At 38.4% G+C, this 16,950-nt stretch overlaps 2 protein-coding genes across 2 annotated transcripts; one reads left to right on the forward strand and one right to left on the reverse strand.

Moving 5' to 3' along the window:
* Positions 1–435: 435 nt before the first annotated feature.
* LOC121810603 (late embryogenesis abundant protein 47-like) lies at positions 436–3,026 on the forward strand. The gene is made up of 2 exons (XM_042211363.1): positions 436–732; positions 2,871–3,026. The coding sequence occupies exons 1-2, from the start codon at positions 436–438 to the stop codon at positions 3,024–3,026; spliced, it is 453 nt and encodes a 150-aa protein (XP_042067297.1).
* Positions 3,027–5,615: 2,589 nt separating this feature from the next.
* Positions 5,616–8,058, reverse strand: LOC121810962 (40S ribosomal protein S18-like). Its single transcript, XM_042211709.1, has 4 exons — positions 7,964–8,058; positions 7,711–7,871; positions 6,012–6,200; positions 5,616–5,927 (listed from the first exon to the last, which is right to left on the reverse strand). Exons 1-4 carry the CDS (start codon positions 7,964–7,966, stop codon positions 5,822–5,824), a joined length of 459 nt encoding a protein of 152 aa, XP_042067643.1. The 5' UTR covers positions 7,967–8,058; the 3' UTR covers positions 5,616–5,821.
* Positions 8,059–16,950: the final 8,892 nt, after the last annotated feature.

Here is a 16,950-nt window from a genome sequence, read left to right on the forward strand (position 1 = left end):
CTTAATGCCAATACTTTTGAAGTGGTCTCTCATATCCTATAAATAGATGGGTTTGAGAGATGAGAACACCAACAAATCATTCTCTCTTCTCTCTAGCTCAAGCATTCTACTTCGCATTAGGAGCATTGTATTGTTCGGTTCTCGCCTCCAATTCAAGTTCGCCGGAGCCTACGAGTTTGAGGTGCTTCAACTCGATAGGAGGAAAGTCGTTTCATCTTTGGGGACATTACATCAATCCGTGAGCACTAGCCGGGACGTATTTCGTCTTGCGGAGAGAGGGTCACCTCGACTCGACTTGAAGAATACTATAGTTTGCATCTCTTTACGTTCGTTGTAATTTATATTGTTACATTTACCTTCCAGTTTTTGTTCTTTTGTAGTAGCAAGGGTTGCCCGTGTAAAGGCTGCATTATTTCCAACATACGGGCGGTGGAGATGGAAATCAATCAGACTAAATCTACAGCGGAAGCGGGTGGTGACGACGACGACACGGTCACGATAGGAGAGACTTTGGAAGCGCCAGCCCTCTCCGCGGGAAACAAGGCGATTGACAAGAGTGACGTAGCCGCAATACAAGCGGCGGAGGATCGCGCGACCGGGCTCGGCCATCTTGTGCCCGGTGGCATTGGCGCAGAAGCCGAATCTGCGGCCGCATACAACATGAAGACCACGAGGGATGATGAGAAGACCACGCTCGCCGACATTTTAACCATAAATAAGAGCATCCGCAACGTGTCTCGTGGGCATCTCGGTCTCGTCTCCGAGAGACGAGACGGCCGCAAGACAGCGTTGCAGCCTTCCGTCCCGGTCCCGTCTCACCGAGCGTCTCGTCCGGGAGCGACGGCTCGCGCGACAGCTCATCACGCGCCAGCGCCACGTGGCGCGCGCTGGCGCTAGGCGTGACGCCCACTCGCCGGCCCGCAAGTGGACGTCGTCACGCTGACGCAATAAATTATTTTTTTAAAAAATAATTGATTTTAATAAAAAAATTTAAAAAATTAAAACAAAAACGGTAATATTACCGTTGAATGGTAAAAAAATTTATTTTATTTTATTTTTTTTCTTTTTTTACTCTATAAATACTACTCTTCCATCCTCATTATACACACAAACACACATATATTATTCTCAAATCATCTCCATTTCCTCTCCAATTTTCATCACCATATGTCTGGCGACGGAAACTCTGGCGGCTCCGGCGGCTTTGACATAAACGCGTTTGGCGACTGGGGGGGCATGTACAATGTCTTGTGTGGTTCCGGTTCCGGTTAGTCGACGCCGGGCACCCAAGGCTCGTCGACACCGGCGGCGTACCAACCACCCCATTTTGATGTTGATGCATACGCTCGTCCCTCCGCCCCAAGGTATTCGCAGGGATTATCCCAAATTAGGGAGGATTATCCGGATGAACCCAATCCGGAAGGAGGACGAGGCGGTGGAAGCTCCAGGGGTCGCGAATTCGACGCTGTGGAGGGAGAGGAGGAGGAGGAGGAGGAGGAAGAGGCCGAGGAGGAGATGATATAGGTCGTCATCCATACAGCCGGGCGGACACGATGACTCTGTTCAACAAATCCGTAAGTATTTTTGGGAAAAGGTCATCGCCGCCTACAACGAGAACAAGCCGGCTCGGTCCCGCCGCCGCACCCTGAAGGTGCTCTGCATTCATTTTGACCGCGTCGACAGAGATGTCAAAAAATTTTGCCGCATCTATAAGAATGAAGTAGCTCAATACCAAAGCAGAGCCAGTGGAGTCGGCATTATGAGAGCGACTTTGCGAGTCTTCTTTGACGACAATGGCAAAGAATTCAAACATGTCGATGCTTGGGAGGCCGTCAAAGACGTTGAAAGGTGGGTCGGCGGTGTCCAGTCCAACCAGGGCTCGAGCTCGAAGCGCACGAAACATACGGCGGGTGGATAATACTCGTCTAGTGAGAGCGGGTCAGGCAGCGCCTCACAAGAGGTTGAGGGCACGGCCACCGATGCAGGGGGCTCCTCTCTTGGGCGCCGTCGGCCGCAAGGGACCAAGGCGGCGAAGGCGGCTTGAGGGATGAGGGGCAGAGGCGAATCAAGCCAGGCGGGCTCGGTCTCGTGCTCAAACACCCTATTGTCCATGTACTTGCCCGCCATGATGGCGGACACTTCCCGCATGACGCCTCCACAATATCAAGCCCATCTTGCCGAAATTGAGTATGTGGCAAGACAAATTGGTATTCCGCCTCCAGTTAGCTTGAGTGCACCGCCACCGCCTTCGGGGGATGATTCGCCGACAGAGTAGTTTTTATAATTTCTATAAAATTATATTTTAAATTATGTCTTTTTTATTTATTTTACCACTAATTTAATTATGTATTTGTTTTAGGATTTTAAGTTATAATTTTATTTTATTTAATGAAGTGTGTTTTTATTAATTGAATTTGTTGGAAATAAAAATTAAAAACGAAATTGAATGAATAGTTAAGGGATGAGATGGTTAAGAGATGGAGGGTTGCAGGTGATGTCTCTTAGTTAAGAGATGGAGTGAAAAGTACAGTGGGGCCCATGAATAGTTAAGAGTTGAGACGGTTAAGAGACGGATAAGAGACAGCGTTGCGGATGGTCTAATACTCTTTCCGTCCCATTAAACTGAAACGTTTTCTTTTTTTGGGTTGTCCCATTAAAAATGAAACATTTCCTAAAATGGAAACAAGATCATCTCTACTTTTTCATCTTTGTTACTTTATTCTTTCTTCATTAACTCACAAAACAATAGTACTACATAAAATCATATGCTGAAAAGTAAATGTTTCATATTTAATGGAACAGATGGAGTATTTTAAATTTGAAAATGTGATGGATTTGTTCTTCATATTTATGCTTGATTGATTTTGTAGGATGCTAGTGAGAAATTGGTGGACGATAAGGCGGTGACAAGGGAAGATGCGCAAAGGGTGATATATGCGGAGCTGAGGAACAACGATGATCAACCCACGAACCCAGGCGGAGTTGCTGCAAACGTCGCGGCGGCGGCCAAGCTTAATCAGAAATGATTCAGTGTAGTTTCTTTATTTGAAAACGAATAGAAATTTAAAGATACTGCAACACGATGGAATCAAATCTGAATCATTTGGCCTCGGATATCAAGTACTTTACCACTAGGTCAACTCACACACATGATAAACATGTTTTTTATATGTAAATATGGTGGATACTTGCTAATGTTGGAGTACGTTTTATTCTGTTCTCTTTGATGAAGTATTTGTCAACTTCAATGTGGTTGGTTTTGTCATATTGAACTTGATTTTCTGTTATGTTAATTGCAGTCTTATTGTCAAAAAAACTTGGCATGTTCGTATCAATTGAAACGCACTTCTCCCATCAACTTCCTCAGTCATAACACTTCATTAAAAACTATAAAATCTTGAAATTTGTTGTCGTATGCTCTATAGATGCTATAAGCTTCTTTCTCATCATCCTGGTTGGTTCGTGTGTAATATCATGAATGCTCCATTTGGAATGTTTGTTCTTTAACTTCATTAAAAACTATAAAATCTTGAAATTTGTTGTCGCATGCTCCGTAGATGCTATAAGCTTCTTTCTAAACAACATGGTTGCTCATTCCACTCATGTTTCGCTTGTTTGTTTTTTTTGCAAGCAGTCACCCATTATTTTGCATTTTCATTAAATCGGTTCCATTCAGTGGCGGAGCCACATGGGAACAAGGGGTACCACTGTACCCCCAAAATTTGTAACTATAATGTATTTAGATATACACATTAACAATTCTCATACTTGGTCCAGCGGTAATCAATGCTGAGTTCGAGACACAGCAAAAGCCCTTAGTTCGAGATTTGTCAACGCCGTCCTAATATGCTTTTTTTTATTCAATTTTTTTTATCCTTTTAAATATTCTAATATGGATTTCAAAATAGGCCATCTGATGCACACATCTCTATTCTTTTGTTTTATTTTATCTTATGCATTTTTATATTTTTCATTCTTCTATTTATTTAATATCCTAATGCATTTGAAACCTATACAATTCACATATATATTTATTATTTTATTATTTCAAATTTTTTAAAATATTTTTTATACCTTCATCGTTTGAGCTTTTTTAAAAATATTTTAATGCATTTGAAACCTACATAACTCACACATATATTTATTCTTTCTGTTTTTCCAATCGTTAAAAGAATATTTTATATCTTCATCATTTTAGCTTTTTAAAAATATTCTAATCTATTTTAATTTCATATCGCTACTATATAATATATAATTAGTTTTTATCATTTTAATTCTCTTCTAATACACATCTTTGTGATGTTTTTAATAGTAAAATAAAATCATAAATTTTGACTGAGAAAATAATTAAATAAAAAGATCGGTTAAATTTTGAGGCTTTGAAGTGCCATAATTATTTTCGTACCCTCAAACGAAAAATCCTTGATCCGCCACTGGTTCCATTGACACTTTCAACGATTCCATGTTTCTTATGTGGATCTAAATTATATTGTCTACTTGACTCTCATGATACAATTTCTTAACACATGCCCTAGTGATTCGCCAATTTCATTTTTGTTACAAACACTATCTTCGCTTGCATAGACCCAGGATGTCATAATATCCAGATCTTCCTTCACACCCCAACTCGCATATTTTGAGTTGTTCTGATTCTTGTTGGAGTGTTGAGTTTTTCCGAATAAATTGTGGTTGACATTTTTTAATATGATAATTTGTTGAGATGTATGAAGTTGGATTATATATGGAGGAATATAGTATTTGAGAATCTCCAGAATTTGGGGAAAATGAGGGTTTTTAAACGATGCAAAATTCAGAAAATTTTAGGAGCCAAGATTTTCGGATGAGTGTGACTGGTAGGGGTGAACACAAAAAACCGAAAATCGAATATTTGAACCAAATCAAACCAAAATTTTGAAATTCAGATAAGGTTTTTTTTTTATAATTTAAAAATTCAATATAATACATTTCTTTTATCAAAATTGTTATTGATTTATTAAATCTATTGTCTACTATACGAAAGAATATGCAATAGTGGATATCTAGAGTTAAACCCTGCTGAGTTAGTGTTTGTTCGGGTTATCTTCTTTTTAGTTAAAAATTTACTCTCTCCGTCTCATAAGAATATACACTTTTAGTTGGGCACGGTTTTGAATGTACAATTAGAAGGTAAGAAAGATAGAATAAACATATAATTAAAATATTATTAGTAGAAAATGAATCCCACCTAATTAGAGAGAAATGAATTCCAAAATTAGAAAATGCATATTTTTAATGGACGAAGAAAGTAGAAACTAATCCTATAAATTTACACACTGTCCAGATCAACCTACAATTTCAAAATACATAACTCTCTCTATTTAAAACATTCAAAAACCTTTTACCTTTTAAACTTTTTAAAATAAGAGTACATTCTTCCGTAAACAGAGGGAATAGTTTATACAGATTTAACGTTTTTATTCTTTTCGTCAGTAATAGTTATGCAAGACCAGTTATTGAAAAATCAAAAGCTAGCACAATTGATTAAGACGGAATTTGGACTTGTAAAAAGATATTTTCAAACAACAAAATAGAAAATATGCAGAAACTCGTTAGGATAACAAACGGCGCAATCCAAATTAACAAAATCATCTCAAATGCAATTATTACTGATCAAGGAACAAACATTATAAGTTCATCAAAAAATCTATCGCCTTGTGTCCCAGACCAAATTGCAAGAACAAAACTGAAGCAGAATCCGAAATTCAAATCTTCAACGATACAAAACTCGACATATATATAATTGATAGAAAGCCTAGATATCCATAAGACAGAAACAAGATTCTTATCGCTTCTTTGAGACACCAACAGTCTTTCCCCTGCGACCAGTAGTCTTGGTGTGCTGACCACGCACACGAAGGCCCCAATAGTGACGGAGACCACGGTGGTTCCTGCAGTTATCAAATACAAGGTACAAAAATAAGGTGAAGATTAACTTGTTAATACAAAACACATGGATGTTTGAAGAATCTGACCTGATCTTCTTCAAGCGTTCAAGGTCGTCCCTGAGCTTCATGTCCAACGCGTTGGACGTCACTTGGGAGAACTTCCCGTCCTTGTAATCCTTCTTCCTATTCAGAAACCAGTCTGGGATCTTGAATTGGCGGGGATTTGCCACGATCACCATCAAGCTATCTAACTCAGCAGCAGTCAGCTCACCAGCCCTGTATAAGGCATAACAAACAACTTTTACACATTTTCTTACAAAGCACTCACACGTGGCAAGAAAAAATAAAAGTAAAACATCATTAAATTTCAAAAAATATAAATAAATAATCCCTCTGTACAAGAATATGAGTCACATTATTACTAGGAATGGTAAAGAGGCCCCACATTTCACTCACATATCATTTAAAACTAATATATACAAGTGAGACCCATATTCTACTAAATTTTCTTCCACCCACTTTTCATAAAATTTCTTAAAACCCGTGTCGGAAATAAATGAAACTCGTATTCGCAGACGGAGGGAGTACATACCAATAATCAATGTCCAAATAGTTAAAAAAATCCACAAGATTCAATATGAATCTAACTTTGGATGACTTAGAAATAAATCGTAGATCATTATCCACTGTTAGATAAAAACACAATTATTTCAATAATTCTTACTGTAAAAGACAGTTGGTTGTACATGTACGCTGAATTAAAGATCCGACTGTTTTGAAATACAAATTCAGTGCTCAAAACATCAGTTTGTTTTGTTAAGAGCAAATAAAAATCTATCAAGTGCTTGTTAGGTGATTGGGTTTTTTATTTAAGGCAAAGGATTTCCACAGCTCGACAGCAGAGTTCTACTTCATATTTAGATGAATAAAACACAGGAAATAAAACTGTGACCGAAGACATAATAAGGAATCTCAAAACTGCACAAAATTCGGTTAGAAGTGCAGAATTCGCCTAGTAAACGTAACATCTAAGGTAGCTTTTGCTATGACTCATTATCATTTATCATATACTTATCTGTTTTAATTTGACGGGTGGATATGACTCATTATGCATGTTCAAATAATCTTTTAAACCGAAAGAGCCCTAGAGATAGATACTCCCTCCGTCCCATGTTACTTGCACTATGGCTTTTCGGTCCGTCTCAAACTACTTACATTATTTCTAGTTTAAGTTAGAATTAATGTATTTAATTAATATGTTAGATTTAGTTAAGAGCCCCTTTATTAAGTTATGTCTCATTACACTTAAAATTCTAATTTAATTATACTAAAAACTCAATCCTAAATTTACGGCCTAAAATGAAAAATGCGAGAAAAAAATGCAAGTAACATGGGATGAAGGGAGTACTATTTCTATCTTAGGTAAGAAGACACAATAAAAATATACTCACTCCATTTCCTAAAAATAGAAATCCTCTCTTTTTTAGTCCGTTTCATAAAAATAGAAACTCTTCAGTTTAAGAAATGACCCTTAATCCATTAACACTAATTACACTACTTTTTCTATTTCTCTCTATTACTTTATCCATTTTTCTCTTCCCCATGCAATTTTCAAAGTTCCTATTTTTAGGAAACAAAGAGAGTAACAGATTTCTTAATCAAACCTAGCAAGCAACCAACGAAATTAGGAGAACAAATACAGCGAACAATCCCGTGGTACACTGCGAATCTAATTAATCAGAAACAAAATCAAAAGATTGAATTGGAGTGTGAGAAAGAGTGAAACCTCTTGTTCATGTCGATATCAGCTTTCTTACAGACAATGTTGGAGAAACGGCGACCGATACCCTTAATCGAGGTCATGGCGAACATGATCTTCTGCTTTCCATCGACGTTTGTGTTCTGCACACGCAGAATGTGCTGAAAATCCTCGTTTGCAACAAGCGACTGCAAAATTGAACAAACAAAATGCCGCGAATCAATAACCAGAGAAGAACATATCGCAGAAATCACACGGTGATAATTTCACAGTGACGAACCATTGGTGTGTGTGGACTAGGATTCCCTGAGGAAGAAATTTACAAAACCCTGAGACGATGCAACGTTGCATACCCTAATTTATACGAACCCTAAGCCCATAAGTTTGGGCTCGTAATAAATTGGGCCGAAATTTGAGAAAATTATCAATTTTAACCCGACTTGGTCGACCAATATTTTTGAAAAAAATAATTAAATTAGCTTTTATTACTTGTATAAAGCCGTACGTTGGAAATCTATATCTATCTATACACATATAAAAGACGAGTTTTAGCCATATTTTCAAATACTTATAAATTATGGGATGAATTTGAATATCAATAAAATATGTCATAATTAATGTAAAAAATGAAGGTTAGAAAAAATGGTTCATCCATTGGCTTGCTTGCCTATAACCTATTGCGTCGTTCAAAGACTCAATTTGTAACGCCCTACTTGATTTCAATGTTTTGATGTGAATAAGGTGATCGTTTATATTTAAGGTGTGGTGTGTTTGAATGCGGACCATTAGTTAGCCTTGATATTACTCATAAGTTTTTGTATTTATATAATCGAGTAATGCTCATATTTTAGCCGTTTTATTTTTAAACCTATAGAATAATTATATCAATTGTCTTTCTCTTAGTACCAATGATATATATATTCAAGCACTAATATTAGTATTTTGCATGGTGGATTATTAGGGGAAACATGTTGCTTCCAATGTTTCATTCAGGATTAGTAGAAAGAAATCGAAGATTTTGTAAGTGTTTATAAGATATATTCTTAGTTGTTCTTAATTTTTTGTTTGAAGTTCTTATCTATAAATGGAGGTCAACCGGCCAGAGAGAAAAGATGGCGCCGGTGCAAGACGATGAGAGTGTTAGAGACAATGACCGGGAGAAGATGACGCTACTAGAAATAGATGGCTACAGACAGAAAAGGTAAAGGAGAAAATAAGATGGAGGTGTACTTGAACAGAAGGGAGACAAATTATTTCTTAATTAGTCTTTTTAATTAATTATAATCAATCGGTCCAATTATTTTATTGAATATGTTTTGCTAAATTCACTAATCAATATATTTGTATAAATATATTTATTTAAAAAATTATATAATTTTATATTTTCATAATAAATTTTTGTTATATATGTTTATGATTTAGGTTTCGTGAGATGGTATTAAGATGGAGGCGGACAGAAAAGGTGGTGGAGAAGATAAGATGGAGGCGTACTAGAGGATAAGAGAAGACTGTGTTAGTGTTTGAGCTCATCAAAGATCGAATTGAGCTGGTGGAAGATTCACTCCAGAATATAGCCGTTGAAGTCCAAAACCGGAGCTAGCCGTTGGAACGGTTATAACCGTTTTTTGGAAGGGAGCTGGCAGCGGTTTTGAGCTGGATTGTTTTTGGGCTCGACACTTCTTAAGGAGATGCGATAGATTCAAAAACAAGAACAACAGAAATCAAGAGTGATTAAAACAGAATTCAAGAGAGGAAGTGATATCCTTCAGCTGTGCGATTTAGCTCTCGAAGCAAGAAGTTTTCGGGTTAGTTGAGGGTTTTCCATCTTGTAAATTCTTGAGAGTTTGAGTGCTCTTGTATTTGTAATCTTTCGAGTGATCAATAAAAGAAACACACCAGATTCTGCCCGTGGATGTAGGCTTACGCCGAACCACGTAATTGCTTGTGTTCTTCCTTGTTTTGTTGCTATTTTGTTCATTTGCATTTTGATCATCACAACTGTGGGATTGTTCTTCACAATGTGGCGCCGTCTGTGGGAATTCGTCTGGTGAATTGATCAAGAAGGCATAAAGTTTTGGGAGTTCTTTCTTGGTGTTTTGTGTTTTCAAGAAGGTGCTCAATCTGTTTGAATAATGGCTGCAGCGAGGTTTGATGTTGAAAAGTTCACAGGCCGAAATGACTTTGGCCTATGGAGGCTGAAGATGAAAGCAATCTTGATGCAACAGGGTTTGTGGGAAATCCTAAATGGTGGAGGCAGTAATGAGGAGAAGAAGCCTGAGCCTGATGAAAAGGAAAAGGCAAAGGCTCAAGACAGAGAGTACAAGGCATATAGCACTTTGATACTCAACCTCAATGACAGAGTCCTCAGAGAAGTTTCAAAGGAGAAGACAGCGGCTGGAGTTTGGTCCAAGTTAGGGTCATTATACATGGCCAAGTCCTTGGCAAATCGGCTGCACCTGAAACAGAAACTTCTCACATTCAAGATTGGTGATGGAAAGGGTGTGTTAGAACAGCTCGAAGAATTTGGAAAGTGCATCGATGATCTTGAGAACATTGATGAAGAGATTAAAGATGAGAATAAGGCTCTGATGTTGTTGAATTCCTTGCCACCAAGCTATGAGCATTTCAAGGATGCTATACTTTTTGGTAGAGAGTCCAAGATTGGATATGAAGAGGTATATTCTGCCTTAAAACTTAAGGAAATCCAGAAATCTAATCCCAAGTCCACTGAAATGGTGTCTGAAAGTCTGAATGTTACTGATCACAAGAAGAGTGTGAAGAAAAAATCACAGAAGAAGCCATGGAAAAGCAAAGCAGCTGACTGGAAAGAAAATAGGTCATGCCACTATTGCAAGAAACCTGGCCACATAAAGAAGAATTGTTGGGCTTGGAAGAAGAAGCAGGCCGAGGAAGAGAATGGCAAGAATAATGCTGATATTGCAGAAGAGTTGGTAGTCCCAGAGGCTCTGTGTGTGACTGAGGATATGGAAGAACTTCCATGGATCATGGATTCCGGATGCAGCTTCCACATGTGTCCAACTAGAAGTCATTTTGATGAAATCAAGGATGCAGCTGGATCAGTTTTGTTAGGAAATGACCAGATATGCAAAATCAGAGGAGTTGGGTCCATCAGGCTTAGACTTCATGATGGCTCCATCAGATTGCTCACTGGTGTGAGGTTCATTCCAGAGATTAAGAGGAATTTGATTTCTATTGGAGTGTTGGATGCTGCAGGATATAATTGCATATTGTCTGATGGGATTATGAACATTATCAAGAATGGTGATGTTGTTATGATGGCTGAGAGGAAATGGAGCATATACTATCTAAAGGCAAGTGTGGTTGTTGGATCCATGAATCTGGTGCAGGTTTTGGACTTGAGAATGTGGCATCTCAGACTTGGACACTTGGGAGAGACTGGAATCAAGGAACTAGCCAGGAAGGAGCTGATTAAGCTGGAAAATCCCAATGAACAATTGGGTTTATGTGAGCAATATGTGCTCGGAAAGAGTAAGAAATTGCCCTATGGAAGAGGAATTCACAGCTCAACATCACCACTAGATTATGCTCACAGTGACTTGTGGGGCCCAGCTACACCAACTACATTGGGTGGAGGAAAATACTTTCTATCCATTATTGATGACTTTTCTAGGAAGTTATGGGTGTTTATCTTGAAGGAAAAGTCTGAGACATTCATGAAATTCAAGGAGTGGTGTAGGGAAGTGGAGGTGGAGAAAAGGTGTTCTTTGAAGTGTTTAAGAACTGATAACGGGCTGGAATTCCTGAGCGGTGAGTTTGATTCTTACTGCAAACAGAAAGGTATGAAGAGGCACAGAACGACTCCATGTAATCCCCAACAGAATGGAGTTGCTGAGCGCATGAATAGAACCATCCTAGAACGAGTTAGATGTATGTTTTTTTGCTCTGGAATGCCTAAGAGATTCTGGGGTAAGGCTGTGAGTATGGCAGCGGTTCTTATCAATAGAAGTCCTTCTTCAGCTATAGCTTTTGACACTCCTGATCGGAGGTGGTATGGAAGAACCATGGACTATTCTAACATGAGAGTCTTTGGTTGTATGTCTTATGCACACATCAGGCAAAGTAAATTGGAGCCAAGTGCCTTGAGGTGTATGATGATTGGGTACCAAAAGGGGGTGAAAGGCTACAGGCTGTGGTGCATAGAGCCAGGAAATCAGAAGGTTATTATTTCTAGAGATGTGCAATTTGAAGAAAATAGAATGCCATTTCTGGAAAAGGCTCAAGAGAGTCAGAGATCATCTCATTCTGAGAAGGAACCAGAGCCTGAGAGGATGGTGGAGATGGGAGTTTCAGAACCTGAGGAGGCTGAGGAATCAGTTCAGGTGGAGGATTCTGGAGCAGACAGAGTTGCTGAGTCTGAGCAAGAGATGGGAAGTCATGGTGAACAAGAGGGAGCAAATGCTGGTGCTTTGAACCCTGAAGAAGAGCAGCAAGACTTAGGTGACTATGTTCTAGCCAGAGATAGGATCAGAAGGATTCCTAAACCATCTACAAGATACAGTGAAGAGGAGTACTTGCTCTATGCACTATGTGTTGCAGAGAACATTGAGTATGCTGAACCTGCAAGCTTCAAGGAAGCTATGAAATCTAAGGAGAGCAAGCAGTGGATGGAGGCTATGATAGATGAGATACAGTCCCTGATCAAGAACAAGACCTGGGAGCTTGTGAAGAGACCTTCCACACAGAAACCCGTTAGTTGTAAATGGATATACAAGAAAAAGGTGGAGGTTGGGAACAAGATAAGATTCAAGGCTAGACTTGTGGCTCGAGGCTTCACACAAGAGGAGGGAATAAACTATAATGAAGTGTTTTCTCCAGTGGTAAAGCATACCTCAATCAGAATTTTGCTGGCTATAGTTGCTCAAAGAAATTGGTTTTTGGACCAACTTGATGTGAAGACAGCCTTTCTTCATGGAGATCTTGAAGAAACTATATACATGAATCAGCCAGAGGGGTTTGTGTTACATGGGAGTGAAGATAAGGTTTGTTTACTGAAGAAAAGTCTATACAGTTTGAAGCAAGCAAGTAGACAATGGCATATCAAGTTTGATGAGCATATGCAGAGAATGGGTTTCATAAGTTTCAAATATGACAGCTGTGTGTACTTCAAATCCAGACCTGAGGGGCCAGCTGTGTATTTACTATTGTATGTGGACGACATACTGCTTGCTGGATCAGATAGACAAGAGTTGGATAAGGTGAAGAACCTATTGAAAAAGGGTTTTGAGATCAAGGATCTGGAGAGTGCTAGCAAGATATTGGGAATGGATATATTCAGAGATGCTGATAGGAGGGTATTATGGCTGTCACAAGAGGGCTACAATCAGAAAGTATTGCAAAAATATCAGATTGACAAGAGTAGAACAACCTCAGTTCCATTATCACAACAGATAAAGCTATCTAAAGCACAATGTCCCAGGAATCAGCAATAAGAGAAAGAGATGAGCCGGATACCTTACTCCAACATAGTTGGTAGTGTGATGTATATGATGATATGCACAAGGCCTGATATTTCTCATGCGGTGAGTGTAGTCAGCAGGTACATGTCTTGTCCGGGTAGAGAGCATTGGTTGGCTTTAAAAGGGATTCTCAAGTATCTCAAAGGAAGTAGTGATCTGGGAATAATGTTCAAGTCAGAGAATGAAGGAGATAAGGATAATATTGTTGGGTTTTGTGACTCAGATTATGCAGCTAACCTTGACAATAGGCGCTCACAATCTGGATACATATTTACCTTATTTGACTCTGCAGTGAGCTGGAAGTCCAATCTCCAATCTGTGGTAGCTCTCTCGACGACAGAGGCAGAATATATAGCGCTTGCTGAAGCGGTGAAGGAAAGCCTCTGGCTCAAGGGTATGATTGGTGACTTTGGAATGAAGCAAGAGAGTGTTGTGATCAAATGCGACAGCAATAGTGCAATTTGTCTCTCGAAGCATCAGACATATCATGAACGCAGCAAACATATCGACGTGAGACTGCATTTCATTCGAGATGAGGTTGAGAAGGGTGCGGTGAAGATTGAGAAGGTCAGCACCGAGCACAATGCGGCTGATGCACTTACAAAGGCCTTACCAAGGTCCAAGTTTCGACATTGCTTGGATTTGGTTGGGGTGGTTCAAAATTTATAAGTATAGGAGAAAGGTGGAACTGGTTGTGGTGGATCTTGGATCGCTCAAGGTGGAGGATTTGTTAGTGTTTGAGCTCATCAAAGATCGAATTGAGCTGGTGGAAGATTCACTCCAGAATATAGCCGTTGAAGTCCAAAACCGGAGCTAGCCGTTGGAACGGTTATAACCGTTTTTCGGAAGGGAGCTGGCAGCGGTTTTGAGCTGGATTGTTTTTGGGCTCGACACTTCTTAAGGAGCTGCGATAGATTCAAAAACAAGAACAACAGAAATCAAGAGTGATTAAAACAGAATTCAAGAAAGGAAGTGATATCCTTCAGCTGTGCGATTTAGCTCTCGAAGCAAGAAGTTTTCGGGCGAGTTGAGGGTTTTCCATCTTGTAAATTCTTGAGAGTTTGAGTGCTCTTGTATTTGTAATCTTTCGAGTGATCAATAAAAGAAACACACCAGATTCTGCCCGTGGATGTAGGCTTACGCCGAACCACGTAATTGCTTGTGTTCTTCCTTGTTTTGTTGCTACTTTGTTCATTTGCATTTTGATCATCACAACTGTGGGATTGTTCTTCACAGACTGAAAATTGATTATTTCTTGATTAGTAAGCCTTTTTTTTAATTTTAATAATTCTGCCCAGTTATTTTATTGGTATTTATTGCTAACTTCACTAATCTACATATTAATCTACATATGTGTAAATTTTTTATATCAAAAGTTATTTGATTTTTTTATTTTATAATAAACTTTTATTATATATATTTATGATTTTAGGTTTTGTATGATGATGTATTGATGGAGGCGGAAAAAAAAGGTGGGGGATAAGATACAATCGAAGCGTATTAAGCGTACTAGAGCATAACAGAAGATGGAGACGAATTAATTCTTAATTAGTAATGTTTTTTTTATTAATTCTCATTAGTCGGCTCAATTATTATACTCTATTGGGAATTTTTTTGCCTAATTCACTGATGAGTATATTTATGTAAAATATTTGGTTTCAAAAGTTATTTGATTTGATATTTTTAACAATAATTTTTTGTTATATATATTTATGATTTGAGGTTTAGTATGATAATATTGTTTATCATTTTATAAAATTATTTAATAATGTAAAACAAGTGTGATGAAAATAAAATGGATCGGGGGTGTGATACTAGTATTTATAACAATATCATTTTTCTTTCAAACAAAACACGCTCATAAATGTCCAATTGATTATAGATTGCGCATAACATGTTCTGATCAATTATAACATATCTCAGTAATTAAAAAACGAATCGTAGTTAAATAGCACATAATAGCAGGTTAAAAACAAGATTATGTTTAATATTTTGATTATACGGGTAGTGATAAAATACAAACTTATATATATTGTACAAACTCCAAACTTTTCAACATAGTGTCAACACAGCATCAATACAATATCAGCATAGTGTAAAATTTCAAAATTTTGATGTTAACACAATGTCATTACATCTGTTGATATTTTCTAATGGTCCAGATTATAGTTTAGAGTTTGTATAATATATAGAGTTTGCATTTGATCACATACCTTGATTGTACAGTACATAGTTTTCATTCATATGAAATTCTGGTATCAAAATAAAGAAGGAAATTGTAATTTGTTTTAAGGTATTATTTCAAAGCATTGGTGACAATAATAGATAATTCCATAGTATATACTATAATTTTAATTGCAGAATAACGACAACGTCAAAAGTAGTAAATAGGTGTTGAACTGAAAAGCTTTTAAACTAAGCTAAAAAGACGGGGCAACGAAGTGCAGCTCAGTTGGTAAGACGCTTCCCCTCCAACCAATAAGTTGGGGGTTCGAGTCATCACGTGATAGATGGGAAACCATTTTTTATCCTAAAAAACTAAGTTAAAAATATGGATAAAATTAATTAAATTAAAACAAGGATAAGTCTTGAAGCATATGAAAACTAAGGGAAAACCTAGGTGACAAGAACTAGTTTTACATGGTTATGGTAGCTTCAATAAATTAATTTAATTGTATTAAGGATCGCATTTGTTTTATATTCATCATCTATTGAACACAATTGATTAAATTGTAATGAGAAGTTTGTAGCCCTTTTCAGCCCAACCACATTTTAAGTTCGGGCCCAATATCCACTTCCACTTGGTGACCCAATTCTTGGAACCCTAGACACGTGTCAACTTTTGAGAGGTTTGAGCTCCCTGACTCCTTTTAGCAGAGCATCCGCAATGGCGAACGTCCACGCAGAATTTCCACCGGCGTGCGGGAATTCCGTGGCGGACGTCCGCCATTGAGCGTCCCAGGCACGGATACGGAATTCCGTGAAGGAATCCGCGAAATTCCGTACGGACGTCCGCCATTGCGTTGACGCTCGCGGAATTCAGCGCGAAATTCCCATTTAATGCATTAAATATTTTTTTTCAGTTCCTATATATACATCCCGTTGAACTTCATTTCATTCGCACCACTTGTATTAACAAGTTTCTCTCTCTCTAAAAATACATTTCTTGTGAATCAACAATGGAGCACCACGACAACGATTCACCCGCCTAGAGCGAGTCACCGGCGCCCTATTTTCCCATCGGTGGGAGTACGTTGATGTCCGCTGCGATGCCTCAAATGCCGGGGATGATGCCCCAGTCTCAAATGACGTGCGATGGTTGAATGGCGCCAAGCGACCGACCCCATTACAAGCGGAAGCTTAAGCCCCTCCTCGATAGTATGCGCCGCGATTTGGGGCTCGACGGGATGACGGCGACGGCGGCGAGGGGACTGGAGACGAGGAATCCGAGGAGTGAGAAGCCGGTTTTTATTTTTATGTACTATTTTTTAGTAATTATGCACTTTTTTTAATGAAGTATGTTTTTTTAAAAAATAAAGTGGCTGCATTTTCTCCGTATTCGCGTCGAAATTTTAATTCCGTAAATTGTTTACTTTTGTCTAATTTGTTAATTTGTGAATTTTTTTAATTGTGGGAATTCCTTCGGGAATTCTGTCACTGTGCAGTGGGAATTCCTTATGACGTGGCAGTGCAGTGAGAATTCCTTATGATGTGGCAGGAGGTATTTTTGGGAATTCCGCGGGAATTCTGCACCACTGTGGATGCTCTT

This window comes from Salvia splendens, chromosome 7 (assembly GCF_004379255.2).
Source record: "Salvia splendens isolate huo1 chromosome 7, SspV2, whole genome shotgun sequence".
Taxonomy (NCBI): Eukaryota; Viridiplantae; Streptophyta; class Magnoliopsida; order Lamiales; family Lamiaceae; genus Salvia; species Salvia splendens.

Coding starts and splice junctions, on each gene's coding strand:
- LOC121810603 (XM_042211363.1), top strand. CDS start 436: ATGGAAATCAATCAGACTAAATCTACAGCGGAAGCGGGTGGTGACGAC. Junction 733..2,870: donor TAAATAAGAGCATCCGCAAC/GTGTCTCGTGGG, acceptor TTGATTTTGTAG/GATGCTAGTGAGAAATTGGT.
- LOC121810962 (XM_042211709.1), bottom strand. Junction 6,201..7,710: donor GATATCGACATGAACAAGAG/GTTTCACTCTTT, acceptor TGCCTTATACAG/GGCTGGTGAGCTGACTGCTG. Junction 5,928..6,011: donor GAACGCTTGAAGAAGATCAG/GTCAGATTCTTC, acceptor TGATAACTGCAG/GAACCACCGTGGTCTCCGTC.